Here is a 20,588-nt window from a genome sequence, read left to right as displayed (position 1 = left end):
TCACAAGCACCGAAGATGAAATTATAGTTTTAATTTATGTATATTGGGAGTATTTTATTTAATAAAAGATGTGATTTTATTTTCCCCCTTCTACATCACTTCTCTTATAAATGATGACAGCTTTGACTAGTGAAAGTGATTTATATTCTAAACATATATACTCACATCTGTATATATGTCTGTGTGTATATTATGGGAAACATTTCCTTTTCAACCCATACTGGATTTCTTCTAGGCCAAGTTTTAATGCAGTCAGCCGAATTCCACTCTAGGACATGGTTAATATAGACGGGCTTTGTGAGTTACGTTATGAATACCCAATCTAAAGACAGGCTGTAAAATTAAGGTTTTTAATATTGGCAAAAGTTGGTTGAGTCAGTATTCTGTCCAGTGGAACTTAGACCTTATCATACCTGGTCAGTTCAGTTTTCTGTCTATCCCAGGCCGCCTTAGCTATTTGAGGCCCAAAGAGAGGGCCGTGGGAAGACAGGGACAATGTCAAACCTAAAATTTTTGCAGATCTCCACTTCTCTTTGGTTTAGTGTGGCTGGGCCATTCGAAGATTGTTCCAGGCCCTCGTGGGATGGTGAGTTTCATGAGTCGTTTAGCCATCATGTGACACAGTCATGGAAAGGACACTGGATAGAGAGCTCCTGGTGTTCTCGTTCTACTAGCGGTTCCGCTGCTGGCACTGCGGTGGCCTGGGGATGTGACTATGAGTGCACTACAGCCTCTCCAGACCTAATTATTAATGACTTATTGAGTCCTCACTTTGTGTTAGTAAACCCAGAGCTGCCAAGTAAACAGGCAATCACAAGGCGGTGTTAAAGGTGCTTGATGATGGGAGAACCGGATCCCCCAGGAGGGCCTCCTAATGCAGACTTAGGTGAGACAAGTCTTCCTGAAATAGGTGATTGACAAGCTAGGACCTGGGGTAAATAATAGAAACCGGCTGGGCAAGGGAGGTCCTGGTGGGAGGGGAGCCAGCAGTCCTCTAAGGAGAAGGAACAGTGTGTGTAAACGCCAGAGAGGGACAGAGCGTGGTAAACTCCAGAACTGAAAGTTTTCAGAATGGCTAGTGAATAGAAGGTAGCAGAAAACTGAGAGTTAAGGCTGTGGAAGTAATGAGGAGCCAAATGCTAATGGGCATTGCAAGCCAAATTAAGGACTGTGGACTTGATTTTCATGGCAACAAAGAACCATTGAAGTGACTTAGAGAGGAGAAGGAACATTCTGGATTTTCACTTTTTAAAGAAAGAGCACTCTTACTGCAAAGACGTGTGCAAAGACAGGGAGAGACCAGGACGGGGATCGCTGCAGTGGGTGGTCTTGGTGGGGGGTGACAGGGTTCTGACACAGACACGTTGATTGAGATGGCTGAGAGGCATTTGCAGAAGAACCACCAACACAGTGCCTGGCACAATGGGGGTCCATAGTGTTTACTGAATGACCAGTGGGTTGGGGAGGAAGGAGGTGATGTCAAGGACAAGGACTCTTTTCATCTTGCAAAACAGATACTCTGTACCCATTAAACAATGACTCCCTCTTTCCCCTCCCTGCAGACCCTGGCATCACCATTCTTTCTGTCTGTATGATTTTGACTACTCTAAGTTCTCATATATGTGGGATTATACAACATTTGTTCTTTTGTCACTGACATTTCACTTGATGTCCTCAAGGTTTATCCATGTTGTAGCATGTGTCAGAATTTTCTTCCTTTTCAAGGCTGAGTAATATTCCACTGTATGTATATACCACATTTTGTTGATCCATTCATCCATTAGACACCTGGGCTGCTTCCACCTTCTGGCTATGGTGAACAATGCTGCTATGAACATGGATGTACAAATTTCCCTTCCAGTCTCTGCTTTCACTTCTTTGAGGTATCTACCCAGAAGTGGAACTGCTGGATACTACAGTAATTCTATGTTTAATATTTTGAGGAATGGTCATACTATTTTCCATAGTAGCTACACCATTTTATATGCCCATCAGTCAGGCGCAAGGGTTCTGACTTCTCCATTTTCTCACCAACACTTGTTATTTTCCGATAGTAGCCATCCTAATTGGTGTGAAGTGGTATCTCATTGTGTTTTGATTTGCATTTCCCTAATGATTAGTGATATTGAGCATCTTTTTCATGTGCTTATTGGCCAATTCTATATTTTCTTTGGAGAAATGTCTATTCAAATCCTTTGCCCATTTTTTAACCAGATTGTTTATTTTTTCTTGTTGAGTTGTAGGAGTTCTTTATATATTCTGCATATTAACTCCTTATCAGATACATGATTAATAAATGTTTTCTCCCATTCTGCGGGTTGCCTTTCCATTCTATTGATTGTGTCCTTTGATGCACAGAAGTTTTTCATTTTGCTGTGGTCCAATTTATCTATTTTTTCTTTTGTTGCCTGGGCTTTGCTGTCATATCCAAGAAATCATTAACAAATCCAAAGTCATGACATTTTCTGCTACGTTTTCTTGCAAGAGTTTTATAGTTTTAGCTCTTGTGTTTAGGTCTTTGATCCATTTTGAGTTGTTTTTGTGTCTTTGGTGTAAGGTAGGGATCCAGCGTCATTCTTTTGCATGTGGATATCCAATTTGCTCAGCACCTCTTGTTGAAATCTGTTCTTTATTTGTAAGACAAAGAAATTCAACCAGATAGTCTTTAAGTCCCATCTGGCTTAATGTTTTATGAATCTACCTCCTTATGTTAGTTCTAAAATGACTACCTTCCAGTTCCAAATCGTGTCTTCTCACTCTTTCTTATAGAATCTAATGACTAAATTTGTACGTATTTGGTCTACATCATTTGTAATTTTTTTCACGTTCCCTTCAACCATCACTTTTCCTGACAGAATCCTTATCTTATTTAGTCTCTCTTCATACATCATGTCCTCAGGCCAAACTGTAATCATTCTCTTAGCTTTTCTGGACTTTCTCTTGTTCATGATACCCTCCTTGCAGTGCAGTATGAACAGCATTTCAAAAACATGCACCATCACTTTATATAATATAAAGATGGCTTATTTATGAATATTTTCAATTTCAGTCTTAGGAATCTAGTATTTTAGTCAGCCTTTTGACAATATCAGCATATTGGGCCAACCCTCTGAGAGAAAGACCTATAGTGGATCCCAGATCCCATTTCTCAGTGAGGACTCCGAGCTCAAAGTCTTTCATTTTATTTTATTTTGTTGTTTTTCTTTCTTTCTTTCTTTCTTTTTGAGGAAGATTAGCCCTGAGCTAACATCTGTGCCCATCTTCCTCTATTTTATATGTGGGACACCTGCCACAGCACAACTTCACGAGTGGTGCACAGGTCCACACCCGGGATCCGAACCAGCGAACCCCGGGCCACAGAAGCAGAGCATGCAAATTTAACCACTGTGCCACCGGGCCGGCCCCACAAAGTCTTTAGTTTTTAATTCTAATATTTTTGATTTGTAGTTTAAAAAATGCAAAATTTGCTTCAAGGATGGTAATACATTTTCACCAAAGCCTAGTATATAATCAATGTGTACAAGTGTTCCATGAAATCTTGAAAAGGTGTACTCTTTGCTTAATGCTTAACAAATATTTATTGTATGCATGCTATATGCAAGGCATTATTCTAGAAAAACAATGAATGAGATAAGTGAATAAATATTTGTTGAACAGACAAAAAGATATATATCCTGTAGAATGTAAAGTTTGATATTTGTCTTTTAGTTCAGCTTTATAAATTATATTGTACAGTTCTTTTTGTCCTTATTTTTTATCTACTTTGATCTATCACAGATGAAGAGTGGTATGTTAAAAGTTTCCCACTATGTTATTTCTGTTGATTTTCTCTTGTAATTTTATATTAGCTAACTTTGCTTTATTTAATATTGCTTTATATCCACTTCTGATTTTTTAAACTCTATAAAATTCTAATTTGATATTAAGATTGCCATGTATTATCAAACATGGTCTTGGCAGAAAACAGCTCTGTAAATTCCAGATGATTTAAACAAAGACACAACTTTCAGAAATATAAAAGGGAACAAACAAGGTGGTGAAGTTCCCACAGATGAGCAATATTGTGAAAGCTTCACTGTCACTAGATCTGAAGGCAAGGCGACAGAATATTTAGATTTATCTTTGCCACTATTAGACTTTCTTTCTGACATCATGTTTATGCTTTCTACTTTTCATTTTTCTGTGCTGTCTCTTTGTTTTCTTTCTTTCTCTTCGTTATATAGATTTGAAAAACAGTTTAAAATGGTTATTTTAAAGATAAAGTTACTATAGTTAAGATATTTAACACTTTTGCTTCCGTAACTCTTCCCCTCCCTGATGTTTGTAAATTTCATAGGGGTTACAGAGTCTCCTCTCTGAAATCTACATAAATCTCTCCCTGTTAAGAATCACTTTGCCATTACATTCAATTTCATCCACATTTACCCTTTAGCATTATGTACATATTGGGTCTGTTTCAGTGTACTTTGTGAATTTCTCATAATAAAACGTACCCATTCTTCAGATTTTAGTTTCGATTCATTTCTTAATTAACCAGAGTATATTTTTTGAGTTAAAATTTTTTTTTTTATTCAGAGATAGTCAATAGTAGTGTATTTTTCAAGACCTGACCTTTGAATATTTGTTGCCTTCAAACGTATATGACGGTTTAGCTGGGTTTGGAATTCTCATTGCAGTTTCTCCTCAAGTTACTATCATTGTTGCTTTTGTTGAGTCTGAGTCTAAGGATAGCCTGATTTCCATTCTTTTGTATATAAGGTGTTTCTTTTTCTATTTGGGTAGAATCCTTTATCCTAAGAGTTCAAAAATTTTCCCAAAATAATGTCTGAGACTCTCTCTCTGCCTATAACATAGTGAAGTCTTGAACTGTAGAATCATGTTTTGTTTATTTTTCCTAACTTATATTATACTTTTGATTATTTTTGTTTTATTTAATATTTTTCCCCAGGAATATTTATTGTTTTTAGACCATCTCCGTTCTCTTTCTTCTGTACCTGTTACACACTCTTTCATGCTTTTGGTTTTAATGTTTTGTTCATCATGGAAGGAGAAGTGCTCTGTCTAGGCCTGGTTTAAATGAACAGATGAGGCTCACAGGGGGCCCTTTGCCTATTTTCCCCATCGACTGAGATGGCAATGGAATCCTTCAGCCCAGTTTTGGATGATGATGGGGCTTCCCTCCAATGTGATGTTGCAACCCTAACATGCTATTTCCTCCCCGTCCACTGGTTATAGAGGAGGAAGCTGATAGAAGTTTGGAGCATTCTGCAGAGCCCACGGTTGTTCACTCACCCGGGGTAGCTTATGGGATTTGTTTCTTCCTCTCTTGTCCCTGCCCCGTGGCCCTCTTTTTCTCCTTTTCTTTACACTCAGCCTCCTTGGAAGACTAGTCAACTTTAAATAACCCTACCTCTTCATCTTATCTCTATCCCTTAACCTACGGCACGCGACTTCTGTTTCCACCGTTCTGCCAGAACAGTCCTTGGAGAATTTGACTTTGACCTCCCAGATCCTAACTCCCACAGACGCATTTTCAGCCTGTGCTTTACTTGATCTCTCTGTGCCTTTCACTCTGTTGACTGCCCCCTCCTCCTTAAAACTCTTCTAGCCCTTGATTTCCATAACATCCCTCCCCTCTGATTATTATCTTAATCACCACACCAACTTGGTTGCCTTCACCAGCTTCCTCTCCTCTGCCTGTCATTTCAATATTAAACCCGCCTTCCCACCTTCTGTCTTGTTCTTATTTCAGTCTCCCTGAGTGGTCTCACTTATGACTGTTTCAGCTGACTCCTTATTTGCTTATGAATCTCAAACCTGTATCTACCTATGACCTGTCTCTGAATTCCTGCCTGTATTTCTGATCACTTCCAAGCGCATCCAGCTACGTTGCCCAAACTCAAGTTTTGAGGAGTCTTGAATTTCTTTGAAAATCTGATGAAAGAGTACCCCCTCCTAAATGTGCATATGCACAACATTCTTCATATAATTTCAGGGAGTCTTGGACTGCCTGAAGCCCATCTATGCCTTCTGGATCCATGGACCCCAAGTTACTATCTCTTGGACTAGGACGAACAGGATCAAGTCCAGATGCCCCAGCTTGGAATCAGAGATTCTTCTGTTTCATACAATCATATGGCCATTGGTTGTCAACTGGATCTTGCTCAGAATCTCTCCATAGTGCTCTTGAGCATATACCTTACGCTATAATTTTGTATACATTTGCTCTGGTTTAGGTTCTTAGTCTAGGTCTTAGGATTCTGATTTTGGAAATCCTGTTTTGATCTATTGGTATTTTTGTTCTACAGATACCTGGGCATAGAGGGAAAATCAAATTTTCTAATTTTATTGCTTTTTGAGGTGTCAATAAAATAACTGGTTTTTCTTTCTGCCTGTAAGAAATTTCAGAATGTACTTTCTCATGCTTTAACCGAGTGTAGCCCGCTCTGCTTTAAAGACGCTATCAGTTTCCTCCCACCATAGCCTTCATCTATCCCTACTATGCTAAATTAATGCTTGGACTAAGGTAGGCTGACCCTGCTACTATGGAATACCAAGCAAGCATAGCACAAAAAGTTAGCTTCCGTTGCTTAGCAGAACTCCATTTTCCAGGTGGGAAGAGATTTACATCTGCCCTAACGTAACTCAACCAACTGCCCATCTGTGTTACAGTGGAGATCCTTCACCATTGCCCGGCAGGTTTCAGCTATTACTGTAAAAGCTTGCATTTCTAATTCAAGAAATTAGATAGAGGAAGGATAGCCTTCCTCTATCCTTTCTGGCACAGTCTCCTTCCTTTCTAAGTTGTTTCCACGTTTGGTAACTGAACAAACACTGGAAAAGTACATCAAATGAGGCTTCAAGTCCAACGAGTGCAGAGACGGTTTAGTTTTCTTAGCCTAGGAGCTCTCTAGTCTGGAAGCTTGGTCTTTGGAGTCTCTAGAAAGAGAAATGATTCCACAAAGATCCAAGCTTTCTCGCTGTCTACATATCCCAATACATCCCCAAGAGCGAACCCTCTCCTGATTGGAAGGACACGGCTTTGAGAACCTCTCTCCATTCCAAATTCATCCAGAAGCAGAATTCCCCTAACAACTCTGAACTGCCTTAGCCACAACATTTGTGGGCGGAATCGCCCACTTCCATCCAGAATACAATATTAGAACAGAAACAACATCCTGTTCCCTCGAGCCAGTGCCAGAGGATAAATTGGCATCTTCCTCATTTACCTGATTATTCTCTTCTATTTTGGTGACTTATTTACCTCCTAATGCTATTTGCCTAGCCAGATCCTCCCTGGCTCCATTCTAAACTCTGCCTTCTTTTCAGATCCTACGTATATTTCTTGTCAACTCCTTTCTATATCAACTGTTGCCTGCCTTGACTTCTATCTACCAGATTTTACATTAGACATGCCTGACTTTATGTTAGTAACAGTTATAAACTCTACAAACTTAATGAGGATTAACAAAGTTATCTCTTAATATTTCTGTATTGAAAGTAAATAATCATGGGGCGAGCCTGGTGGCATAGTGGTTGGATTTGCATGCTCTGCTTCAGCAGCCCAGGGTTCACAGGTTTGGATCCTGGGCACGAACTTAGACACTGCTCATCAAGCCAGGCTGTGGTGGTGTCCCACATACAAGAAATAAAAATTGGCACAGATGTTAGCTCAGCAACAATCTTCCTTGGGCAAAGAGGAAGATTGGCAACAGATGTTAGCTCAGGGCCAAACTCCTCACAAAAAAAAAAAAAAAAGGAAAGAAAGTAAATAATCATGAAGAAGTTTTAAAATAATTTTCCACAATTAGAAAACTGCATAAGTAGGTTTTAACAAATATTACTCCTTATATTGTTATTAAGAACAATGTAGGTGGCCGGCCCCGTGGCCAAATGGTTAAGCTCACATGCTCTGCTTTGGCAGCCTGGGGTTTCGCCAGTTTGGATCCTGGGCATGGACATGGCACTGCTCATTGGGCCACCCTGGGGTGGCAGCTCACATGCCACAACTAGAAGGACCCACTACTAACAATACACAACTATGTACTGGGGGGCTTTGGGGAGAAAAAAGGAAAAATAAAATCTTAAAAAAAAAAGAACAATGTAACCATTAGTATTCATTTATAACATTTTCTTTTTACTTTCCATTATCGTCAAAAAAATTTCTGTAGGCTAGGTAATGCATAGTCATTGCATGTCAAAAACACAGTTGAATCACAGAAACACATAATACGCGGTTTTTAAGTTTTGTTCACTGAGTGAAGTGTTAACATGCATCTCTACCATGGAAAGCTGAGTCGGTATGCCTTTGACCTGGCACCAGGAAGAGGAAGGTGTTAATTACCGTGTTGCCATGAGGTTTATGAACTGGCATTAACATCTCAGCAGGAGCAAGGGTGGCACAGTGGCAACTTCTGAGAATGGTGAAGAAAAGCATCATTACCTACAGATTTATTTTCAGTTACAAAACCTCATGTTTTTTATTTGAATGATACTCAACAAACGTTATTTTTAAAGGACATTACTCTCTTAGTAGCATAATTACCACACCGTCTTTATTATCTGCATAATTAAAACATAAATACTTCTCCGTGTAGCAATTCGGTGCAGATACGTGGTGAACGTGTTAATTCATCTTTGAAATCCATTACAGCTGTGCTGCGCTCAGCACTGTGGAGGTTTGGTGAACAGAGCTGAATTTTCAGAACACTCTGTTGAGAAACCAACTGCTCACAGTCCCTAAATAGTTTAAAAAATCTTTCCAATAATGGCATGTATACTGTTTTTTGAATGCCACAATTACACACTCCAAAGTCAGTCTCTTCAAATTAACTCTTTTGGCCAGTTTTCCTGATAGAATCCATGCTCAGAGTGTTGTGTTAGGAAAGCTCATTTAGAGCCATCAGGGAAGTCTTTCTTATCCATCTAAACATTTTAGGTCAGAGACTCTAGAATGACTTCTGATCTTATTTATTTAGGGAAAACTACATATATTTTAAAATATTTTAGGAGCCACATTCTTGAAATCTAAGTATCAGTTGCAGCTTTTTTATGAAACACTTATGGCCTGCCTGAATTCTAATTTTATATGAAAAGAGCAAGAGATTAAAATGATAGGGTTACAGGACATGGTTCATGATCGGTTTGAGATGAATGAACAGAAGTGTTATGAACTTTGATGTGCCAGTTAATGGCCAGATTGCTTGGCACACATCTGTGTAGCAGGCCAAAGAAGTATTTGCAAACATGGTGACTCCTGAATGTGACACTGGTTCTGGGAAAGGGGGCGATTTTAAAAAATCGTTGTTGAAAGAAGACAGAAATCACATATTAACTGTAAAATGGAACCCTAGTCACTATGATTTCTGAAGCTATTTCTGGAAAAAAGTTAATTAAAATATATTCAAGTAATGAATTAATTCCACATGTAGATGTAATCTAAATTAACATCATCATTTTTGCAGAGATTTTTACTCTAAAGGAATATTCTTCTCTTATATGTCAACATCCTAAGAGCATATATCACACATCCTTCTATTTTAATCATGTAAATTGACTTTATAAAGGTTAATTAATGGAGAAGCAAACCTATGACAAAGTTTTTTGAAGGAACTATAAATAAAAGAATTATTTGTAAGTTATTTCTGTTCAAACTAGTGTCTGGTACCCCTTATGGCATTAAAACTGAGGTTGGTTTAATATATTTTTTTTCTAGTACATGCTTTTAGTAAATAGTAACTTATTTAGAACTAACTATAGAATACGAAATAAAAAAATTAGTTTTAATGTTCTAATTTAGTTTAATGTAGTATTTGCTTTAGTATTACTATGAGATTGCCATTTAATAAAAAAATCAAACGAAATCGAGAGAAAAAAATAGGGAACAAAAAGAACATTAAAAATACTTTGGTTTTTAATTTACTGTTTTATAAATGAGGTGAATATCATGCTATGTACTTAGAGTCATAACTTTATATGTTTTCAAATAAAGAAAACTGTATTAATGTATGTTTAGATTATGGTGAATTAGCAATTAAATAATTCTTTTAATTTTTGCTATGTCAGCATGTATTATAACTTAAGAGAAAAGATGATTATGATTTTTTGGATACCATTATAAATTCCTTAAGACTTGGGAGCATATTTCATTACTCATTTTTCACTTTCTCCTCTTCTCTTGAGCATCAAGTTCACCAGTTTGTACATTTTAGTTCTTTAAATATTGGGTTTTGTATTTAAAATAAACATCAAATAAATAGGTTTTTGTCCTTAGTGAGAAGATAACATGTGTAAATACAGAACCATGCCAGGCATGTGACTGGTATTAAATAAGTTCCTGCTAAATCTGAAACTTGCCTCTTTCTCGTTATAGAATTTTCTTTGCCATAGTGTTGATATCATATAAGGGGAAAGGGAAAAAAAGCAATATCCATAATTCATTTTGCATAATCACCGTGTTCTAAAGGTTAAATAGGTATATTTTTTGTTTAGTTCAGACTCTTGACTAAAGCTAGCAAATAGTTTGAAAACCTATCACATTTTGGATGCGGAAGTAATTATACTTGCACAGTTTTTGCAGCCAAATTCTGATTTTTTTTTTCCCCTTTTGGTTTATGAAAGCTGAAAATAGAAAACTTTTTCACGAACAAGAAGTTGAAAAATGCCTTGTAGCCCTTTTGGGTTCCGAGAGCGATGGAACTAAAATTGCTGCCTCCCAGGCCATTTCGGCCATGTCTGAGAATGCCGGCAGCAAAGAGTTCTTCAACAATCAGGGTAAGCTGAGCGCGGGAAACCGGCTTGAACCTTTTTGGATTACCTGCCACCTTCTCTAGTTTACGTGGATGTTTGTAAAGTCACATTTTCACCTTTCCTTTTTGTGTAGGGATCCCACAGTTAATTCAGTTGCTAAAAAGTGACAACGAAGAGGTCAGAGAGGCTGCCGCCCTCGCCCTGGCCAATCTGACCACTTGTAATCCTGCGAATGCAAAGTAAGTACAAAAGGACTCACTCGGCGCGGCCTGTTATGGGAGAGCTAACGTCCGAGATGCTCTCATTTTAATCTTTTGGCTTTCAAGGCAGTTTACATATTCATTCCATAGCTCAGGTTATTCCTTAGGAACTCCATGGAAATAAAAGTCATCAGATAGGCCGGTTTTCCAAAGATATTACAAAATCTTGACTCTATCTGGGCTTCTTGGGAAAACGTGTGGACCGTTGGATTCAGACAACAGGCTAACTCTTGTGGAAGGTTCCAGTACAAATCAAACTGGATAATGATGGAAATATTAAAGATGACATTATAGAAACATTTGATAAATCTGGAAAAAAATTTTAAAGCTCTATTTTAAGAGGACATAAACATTAGGTAAATCTAAAAACATTTAAAAAATAAATTTAGGGGCTGGCCCGGTGGCGCAGTGGTTAAGTTCGCACGTTCTGCTTCTCGGTGGCCCGGGGTTCACTGATTCAGATCCTGGGTGCAGACATGGCACCACTTGGCAAGCCATGCTGTGGTAGGCATCCCAAATATAAAGTCGAGGAAGATGGGCACAAATGTTAGCTCAGGGCCAGTCTTCCTCAGCAAAAAGAGGAGGATTGGCAGAAGTTAGCTCAGGGCTAATCTTCCTCAAAAAAAAAAAAAAGAAGAAAGAAAAAAGAAATAAATTTAAAACAACATATCATGGGTAAATACTTTGAAGAAAGGTTGAAAAGGAATGCCTTCTGTATTCCAAGCACTGTGGCATGTGGGTTACATTCTTTTAAAAATTTAATTATCAAGATAATCCATCAACTAATGAGGAAACTGAGACTCTGCCAGGTTACTTCATTTTCGTGGGAACATACATTTATTAAAATAGCCACTTTTAGGAAATTAAAGCCACGTCTGTTGGTCTCCGAAGTCTGTGTTATTTCCCCTACAGAAGATAAGGTTGCCTTATAAAACAGTAAGAACTTCTTGAAGGCAACTTTCATAAATGGAATAGTTATTTACTCTCCCTATATTTCGTATGAGAATTAGTCAGGGTTCTCTAGAAAAACAGAACCAATCGGAGAAATGTATGAGGAGATTTATTAGAGGACTTGGCTCCTGTGATTATGAAGGCTGAGAAGTCCCATGATCTGCCATCTTCAATCTGGAGAACCAGGAGCAATGGTGTTGTAATTCAGTCTGAGTCAGAGGGCCTGAAAACCAGGAGTGCTGATGTCCAAGAGAAGATGGTTGTCCCAGCTCCAGCTGTAAGCTAAGTGGCCCTTTTTGCTCCTTTTTTGTTCTATTTGTGCCCTCAGTGGATTGGATGATGCCCACCCACATTTGTGAGGGCGATCTTCATTCAGTCTACTGATTCAAATGCTAATTGCTTCCAGAAACACCCTCACAGACACTCAAAAATAGTATTTTGCCAGCTATCTGGGCATCCCTTAGCCCGGTCAAGTTGACACATAAAATTAACCATCACAATACGTTAGTTATTAACTTTGGTATGTTATTGTTTTATGGCATTGTGGCTAAAATTACCCTTTTCTAACTTGAAATAAATCTGCCTCCACCCCCATCATATTCTTAAGCCATTTCTTACCCGTTCTTTCCCTTTCTCTACTCCCACACAAATATTTTAATGAAGTGACTAAAAATCTAACAACGCCCAATAAAAATATAGCCGAGATGCATAAGCATCAAAGCCAAATTGTGTTCCTTTAATAGATACGATCTTTGACATGGTAATTTCCTAAATTCGGGGTCATCATCATCTGGTATGGAAGCACACAAATTTCTAGAGTATTGAGTCCCAGTAAGTAGCAATTTGAAAATAGCATATTTGGTGATTTTTCCAGATAGTCATGCCAGTGCAAAAATCTTATCTGTGACACTAAAACACTTCCACACCCAGTGCCTTTAGATGTACATATTATCTGGAATACTTTAACAGACCTCCAGAGTGTATAAATGTCTTGATTTGATGTGAGTTTACCTGGCTTATATCATTTCACAATTTTAAGTAAACATAGAAAATTAGGATGGTAAGTAGTTCTAGAGAACACTGCCTTCAGATTTTCTCTTTCAATTATCTGTTTCACAGATTTTTGTCATCTGACTCTGCAGTTTCATTTTGTGAGCACAGAAAAGTCAATTAGGACTAAATGATGCCTGACATTTCCTCCATGACAATCAACTTTATTTTTGTAGGTTAATTTTATTTTCATAAATTTTTAACTGCTGTCATTTCTTTAGCGTATTATATACTGTCCATTCTGATTTTTTTTTTTTCAATTTGTGTTTGGTTACGGAAATGGGACATGAATGAAATTGGTTTTATAGATGTCCTTTGAGGTCTATACAGTTTTTACTTTGGACTTTATGAGCAAAAAGATGTGAAAATAAATGCTTTTAAGGAGGAAATGGAGTCAGATTTGACATGTTTGTGCCAAACGCTGATGACTGGAGTTGAAAAAGATTCTATAGTCAATCAAAAGGAATGAAAACAAATAAGCCATGTTGTCCATCCTTCTGGTAAGGCTCCTAAAGTGTTAACTACTGAAGTTAACCACAGCAGAAGAGAAAACAAAGGTGAATGCTTATTTTTAATAAAAAAATATTTTCTACTCAGATTGTCTTTAAAAAATCATTAGCTTAAACTCGGCATTGGTGAGTGTTTCCAGCATCACTTTTTGGAAGTGGTCCATTCCATCACCTTTCCTAGCAAAGGGCTATAGGACCTGGGCTGAGTCCTGGCTCTGCTGCTGGGGTGGCTGGAGTCGGGGGTTAGAAAGAGTTGAAAGCTGCTTTTCCGCCACACCTAAGTAGTAAGGAAGAAGGCAAAAACCCAGAGATAATGTGTTCCAGGTGCATTTGGTAGATGTTTGGATACTTGATAATTGCTAGTCCTAATTAAGCTAAAATATAGTTAAGCACTGTGAATACTAATTCTGTTTGTTAAAATGTAACCTTTCTCTTATAGCCGTATCTTGATGTGGCCAGATGATTTCTAATTTGTAAACTCAGGGTACCTTCTGATGTTGGAAGCTCGTTTCATGAACTGAGTATTCATTGGTGTGTTGATAACATGAAATGCTAGCGTAATTTCCATTATGTAACGTATTTTTGCCTGGAAAGTTGTGGGTAAATTAAAATTTTCTAAGTTAAAGGAAAAAATCAACCCAAAAGGAGAAACATACTTTGTGGTGACTCTTTGTAAAAATGACAAATACTTTTTAAAATTAAGTACTTTTCTAATCTAAAAATAGAATTTTATAATGCATGTAAAATAATTTGTAATCTAAAATACCTGAATTCAAATTTTCACGTCTTGCTTTCTTACAAAAGAAAACATGCTCATATGTAATAAAATAGTAAGATGATGAGCAATTTTGGTGGCAATGATAAATAAATAGCCAGACCATCCATACCCCTTTGTGGAAGATTTTCAACTTTAATTATAAATATCACTTTAATTGGTACCAAAAGATCTTACCTAATAGTATTCTCTGTGAACAAGGCTTCCTTGACACTCAAGTTTTCTAGATGTTTGAAAATTTACTTCTTTAATCAACAAAGCTTTTTTAAATGTGTAATGAGTTTGAGGATTGGCCTGGTGGCATAGTGGTTAAGTTTGCGCACTCCACTTTGGTGGCCTGGGGTTTGCAGGTTGGGATCCCGGGCGTGAACCCTCATACTGCTGATCAAGCCATGCTGTGGCGGTGTCCCACATCCAAAATAGAGGAAGATGGACACAGATGTGAGCTCAGTGACAATCTCCTCCTCACCTAAAAAAAAAAAATTTGTAATGAGTTTGAATTAAAATCTTCTAAAATCCTTCCCTCGTAACCTTGTGAAACCGATCATACTGTTATTGAACTTTGGGGGGGGTGTATTATGGTTCCCATTTGGAGTGAGTGGCATCATACACTCTACGGTGGAGCTGTCAGGACCCCGCAGGGAGGCGGGTGCTCTCCCCGAGCTCCGAGTACAGCCTCAGGGCACAGTGCCTTTGGGAGTGATGCATTTCATGGACTCCTCGCTGGCAGGCTGTCAGTATTAATTTTCACTGCTGGCCATAGATCGGATTGGCAGGGCCATCCTGTTGAAGTCCTCTTCAAACCCCTTCCTTTCAGTCAGTTCAAAGCTTGGGTACCAGGTAATCAAGCTTTATCAAATTTTATATAAAAGCCATAAGTGGGGCCTGAGGCTCCTTCTCTAAATGGTGTTTTGGTCCTCAGAGGCCATTTCTTTTCTCTTTTTTGGAGAGTTCTCATATATATTCTGGATATATGAAGTTTCCAGGTATGTGAGCTATGGATAAATGAGACTGTAGTTTAGAAAACAATCTAACAAACACTAATCCCTTTACTTACAAATAAGCCAGTGTTGGGGAGTAAAATGATGAAGAGTAGGTCATAGAGTATGTTCTGGAAGTACATTCGGTCAACTTCCAGTAAGTATTTTGCCCATCCTCTCTGCGTGGAATGTTGTTCTGTCCCAGAATGCCCGCTGCTGGCTCCCTCACCCCCTTCAAGTCTGCTCAAATGTCACCTCCAGGAAGCCTAGCAAGACTGCAGAGTTTAGAGTTGCAGCCCCCACACGTATTCTCCCTTCCCTGCTGCCCTTTTTCATAGCGCTTATTATTTTCGAACATACTACATAACTCACTCATTATGTTTATGATTTATTTTCTGGCCCTCCCTCTGACTAGCACCCGTGAAGGGAGCCCCTCTGTTTGTGTAATTCACTGGTAACACACCAAGCATCCAGGATAGTGCCCATCCCATAGTAGGCATTCAGGGGAAATGGGCTTAGACCAAAAATACAACCAAAAGGAGGACAGTGAAAAACAGAAGGTCTGTCAACCAACGCCGAGAACATAAAACAGAAAGTGATCTGTACTGTTCTGTTTGTTTGTTTTTGCATAATTTGGATCACAGAAGCAACAGTGGAGACTTACCTGTAAGAGTCTTCTATTCATACTTTTTATTCTTTATTATCTGCAGAATAAAGGTGATTTAAAGGGATAAAAACCTGAAAAGGCAGTGAATAAGAATAAAAGTAACTATTTGAAGGTATAGGAAAAGAGGATAAGAACAGTGAGATTCACTTATTTAAGGTGCTAATAGGAGAAAGAAAAGTAAAATCATTTTTTAAGTGAATACGTAAGAAGTGAGAAGGTAAAGCAACCCCCATGGAAAGAAATAGATAAAAATGGAACCAAGAAGCAATAATGAATTTTATATAAAAGTGTACCCCATTTAGTTAATTCGGACACTGTTATCCATCCTTTCTTGGTTCACTACTAATGTTTTTGACAATTCTCATTTTGTAATACTTTTTGGCAAGGAGAAAGTTGTTAATTTTTGAAATAGAAAATACAATTTTTGGCAGAATTTCTTGTTATATTTACCTTGTACTCTTCTGTCCAATTAGTCGTTTCAAAGTTTTACACTGTTTATGCCAGTACTGAAGAATTATTCTTGGCTGACATTCTTCTGTGGAGCAGATCCTACATATTATAAGAGTATATTAAGCTATTAATTTATAGCATCACTGCCATCTGTTGGACCTGATCAGAATTAAAGTTTTTAAGTTATCCCAAGAATGAAAAGGTTTAATGTTTTTCATTTCTGTTTGCCAACATTAACTAAAATTTTGGCTATTGGTAAACTATGAAAATATTAGAAAATAGTACGATTGTTGACTAGATATTTTTCAAAAGGTACAATTATTTTAGGAAATAAAACACAACGAACAAAATAAAAATACAAAGAGTAGTAACTACAATTATTTTGAATGCCTATAGATAAGGAAGTAAAAACTGTGGTTTTGCTATAGAAAATACATACTCAAATCTCTATGTGTAAACACACTGATTCTTAAATCTTATTATCTCCATTTCCTTTTTATTTTTTATATCCTTTCTTGACTTCTCACAACAGCAGTAACTCAAGAAAGTTCTAAATGGCAGCACATATAGTGGTTACTTAAGGAAAAAATTTGATTGATTGCTGGGCCATTGCTGGCCTCCACAATATCAGAGACAAAGAGCTCTTCTCTAGGGACTTTCCTACTGTTGTGTGACCTATGGTTGGGACCACAGCAAAGAAAATGAGGATTTGAGTAAGGAGTACACCCCAAAGGGACTCCAAAAAGAGACAGAATGCTCCCAGATTATATGGATGTATATTTGAGTACGTTGGGAACTTTTGAACATCCTCATTATTTATGAATGACCTGTCATTTTGTATTATCAGTATTAATATTTCTCTTCACTAACAAAGAAATAAAGCATTGACTGAATCATTTTAATAGCTAGTAGAATTATTCATGGAGGCCCATGTCTAAGAAAGCCATGGAATTTGTAGAGAAGATGCTTAAAAGGTATGCCACCTAGGGAACTTTGTAGAATATTTCAAGAAAAGGCAATGCTTCATTTATCCACAGTGACACAACTCTGTCAGTCATTTCAGTACTGTCAGGGGAGGGCCTGACCGTAAGTGACTTCTTAGAATGTTAAATCTCTCTAGTGTAAACAGAAAACACTTTTCAAGGCTATTTTTTCCTCCCACTCCCACCCCATTAAATAGAGTTGGGGGAGGGTAAGATATTTGTATACTTATTTTTACCATGTCTTTTACTCTGTAGACCTAAGTATGGACTAATGCTATTCTTTAGAATTGCCTATATTTTACTGTGCACTGAAGGCTGTACGCCGCAAATGATCACAGTCACTTTGAAGGAAAAAAAACCCACCTCTCAAAGTTGGCAAAATACCGCAAGTTTCTTTCCCTTCTCTCCATTCCATTATAGAAAGAGATGGGGTATTCACCTCTGAGATGGCTAGAGATGTGTCTTATCACCCTTCGAAAAATAAATTTTAGCGTCTGATCTTGATCATACTTCTTGGCCAAGACGCACAGGTTCAGTTAGAATAAGTAACCTCGTCACTTAGAATACTTTTTTATTAAAGAAACATTGGCCGTAGAAATAATCCACGGTAATTTACAAAATTAAAATGCAGTCTCATGAAAAATGCAAACTCACGGTATAGACTCAATGTATTGGTTGGTGTTAATAATGCTAACGTTGTGCGGTGATTGTCTTTGTTACACGAGGGTTTTTCCGCAGGGAAATGTTGTCAGTTCCATTTTCCCGTCCAACAGTGAGGGGAACCGTGGCTTCACACTGACCCCTAGTGGCGGTTTCGCAGGAAGATGGGGGAGGGGAAAAGGTAACAGACGGATTGCTCTGTATTTTAGCAAAACGCACACTAATTTAATTTGAAACACTGTCCAGTGTGTCTAAAATAATATTATAAAACGTTATTAAAAGATTGTGATCCGGAAAGCATTTCATTGTGAGGCTTTTAGAGAGATCATATTCTACTGCTAAATGTGTGTCAATAGATGCTTCCGTTGGTCTCTGTCCCTTTGTAAGGTGCAGTCATTTCAAAATGTTTCCACACATTCGTTGTTCTGGTGGCTGAATATCTGCCCTGCTATGTAACCATAAAGGATAATATAATACACTTGGACAACGTAAATTCATCTCATTGTTATTGTAGTGCATCTAGAGTTGAGTTTTTGCTCTCGACTTTGTGTAATAGAAAAGATTATTTTGTTTTAAAATTCTTGTTTATATCGCTTTGTTGTAAGATGCTCCATCCTTTGAATTAGAAGGCTCACGGTAAGAGCATCCTGCGAGATACCTCAAGCTAGTTTCAAAACCTTTTACCAAGTTCAGTTTCGTATTCAGGATGTCTCAAACTCTTGTATGAAGGATGATACCTCAAAGAAGTTGTATAAAGTGTTATTTATGACTGTAAAAGGCTTCTGAAATGGATAGATAAAATAGATGGGCAGAGTCATTATGGTAAACTTAAGAATTATTCCTGCGTTCTTTGCACTCAAGTTTATAGAGTGTCTATTTTTTATCTCTACCTGTTAGAGCCTCGATTCCTTCTCTGCCTGATGGAACATTGCTATAACATAGGCTGTCATGGATAGGGAAAATCACACAGGATTTGAAAAAATATATACAATGAAAAGCTGGATTTTGCAATAAAGCAAGTTGATTTGCACATCCCCATTTTGTGTCAGTTGATGCCTACTCGACCTTCACAAACAATTTGAATTTTACTAGCTACCAGTTTCATAAGACCAGGTGAATCCTGTGAAATTTCAGTGAGAAAATTATCCGTGTGCTTTTATTACCTAGAGAGCAGAGGCTGACGTTTGCGTCACCTTATAAAGTTGCTGGCACCTCTTTCAGGTCTGATTTCCAGTGTTACTGATTTTCAGAGGAAATTAGCAAACAATTTGGACACTTTTCTATTGTGCGATTTTTCTCTCACTCTCCCTTTCAATTTGAAGCAGTACTTTAAAAACCTACGTATATTCCATTTTTACTCATCCTTGACTTTTTATATTCATCATTTTCCATGATTTTTCTTCCCTCTGGAAATGGCCTTTGTTGCTCACTGATTACACCTAAAGGGAAAGACTTGGGTGGGATTCCTGAGGAAACTGCCCAGCTCTAACCCTGAGAGTATTGGAAATTTGACCGTCTAGCTGAAAAGTTGTTTGAAAATGAAAATTTCATACACACATGCAAATTTAGAAATACGATCATATTTTCTCATGATCCAGGAAATTGAGACAGGCCAAAGGAAAATCTCTGCCCTTGTGGCTTACTGAATATGAGTGGATGATGACGACGATGGTAGCTGGCAAACGTGGGCCAGACCTGGAGCTAAGTACTTGAAATGGAATATGATAGTAAATCCTCAAAGCGGTCCTATCATGTAGGGAATATTATGGTCACGCCCACTTTGCAAATGAGGAAACAAAAGCACAGTCTTTGCCCAAGGTCCCAGAGATGGGTGGACACTCACGCGGTCTGCTACATACGTCCATAGGGAGCTTGCAGGAGCTGAAACTCAGTCTCCTCCCCCGTGACTTCTCTTTCTCTCTGCCTCCTGCCCAATGCTTTCTGAACTTCTCCCGGTCTTCCCCACCAAAATGTTTCCCTTCACCTTCCTGATTGCTTTGAATTCTCCCCACTGGACTGGCCAGGGCTCCTTGGACTCCTACGGACAGCTTTGCAGGAGGGAGCTTTCATCTCCTCCTTCCTTCCTACCCTCCTTCCACCTTTTTCCCAGGTCCCTTACCCCGTTATCCGTCCTCTCGTCCTCCCCCGCCTCTTCCCCTCCTCCTATAAAGAGAATAAGAAAGAGGGGGAAAAAAAATGTATCCAGCATTTAGAATTTCCTACTATGCTATACATCAACAGTCCGCCTCATTTCTCATTCCCTGAGGAATGAGAAAGTGAACCGAGTAGATTCTGGCCTTTTTCTAGAAAATACTGTGCTTTTTAAAGCTTCAGGTGGATACTTGTGAAAAAGGTAAGGGACTAAAAAGTCAGAACACCATGGTTTTCATCCTGTGTCTGTTGATTGAATTGCTTCATCAGCAAATTTTAGTCTCTCTAAATTTTACCTTTCTTAACTATAAAATAAAAGTGAATCTAGATTATCTATTACATTTTGTGCCTCTGAGTGATTCCCGTCTTCCAGTATCACAGAGAGCCTGGAACACAACTGGCA

The 20,588-nt window shown here is 38.1% G+C and overlaps 1 protein-coding gene and 1 long non-coding RNA gene across 9 annotated transcripts in view; one reads left to right on the top strand and one right to left on the bottom strand.

The window, feature by feature from the left end:
• Positions 1-20,588, top strand: part of ARMC3 (armadillo repeat containing 3) — a 92,143-nt gene that overhangs the window by 35,302 nt on the left and 36,253 nt on the right. For all 8 annotated transcript variants that reach the window (XM_070255426.1, XM_023632264.2, XM_023632259.2 and 5 more), the window contains 2 exons: positions 10,621-10,773; positions 10,883-10,988. In XM_070255426.1, coding sequence (XP_070111527.1) covers positions 10,621-10,773; positions 10,883-10,988 — 259 coding nt within the window. The remainder of the gene's footprint in view (positions 1-10,620; positions 10,774-10,882; positions 10,989-20,588) is intronic.
• LOC138921460 (uncharacterized) lies at positions 14,410-18,031 on the bottom strand. The gene is made up of 2 exons (XR_011434049.1): positions 17,738-18,031; positions 14,410-16,490 (listed from the first exon to the last, which is right to left on the bottom strand). It is a non-coding gene; the product is annotated as an uncharacterized lncRNA (long non-coding RNA).

This window comes from Equus caballus, chromosome 29, assembly GCF_041296265.1.
Source record: "Equus caballus isolate H_3958 breed thoroughbred chromosome 29, TB-T2T, whole genome shotgun sequence".
NCBI classification, from domain to species: Eukaryota; Metazoa; Chordata; class Mammalia; order Perissodactyla; family Equidae; genus Equus; species Equus caballus.
This window is presented reverse-complemented; position numbering and strand designations above follow the sequence as displayed.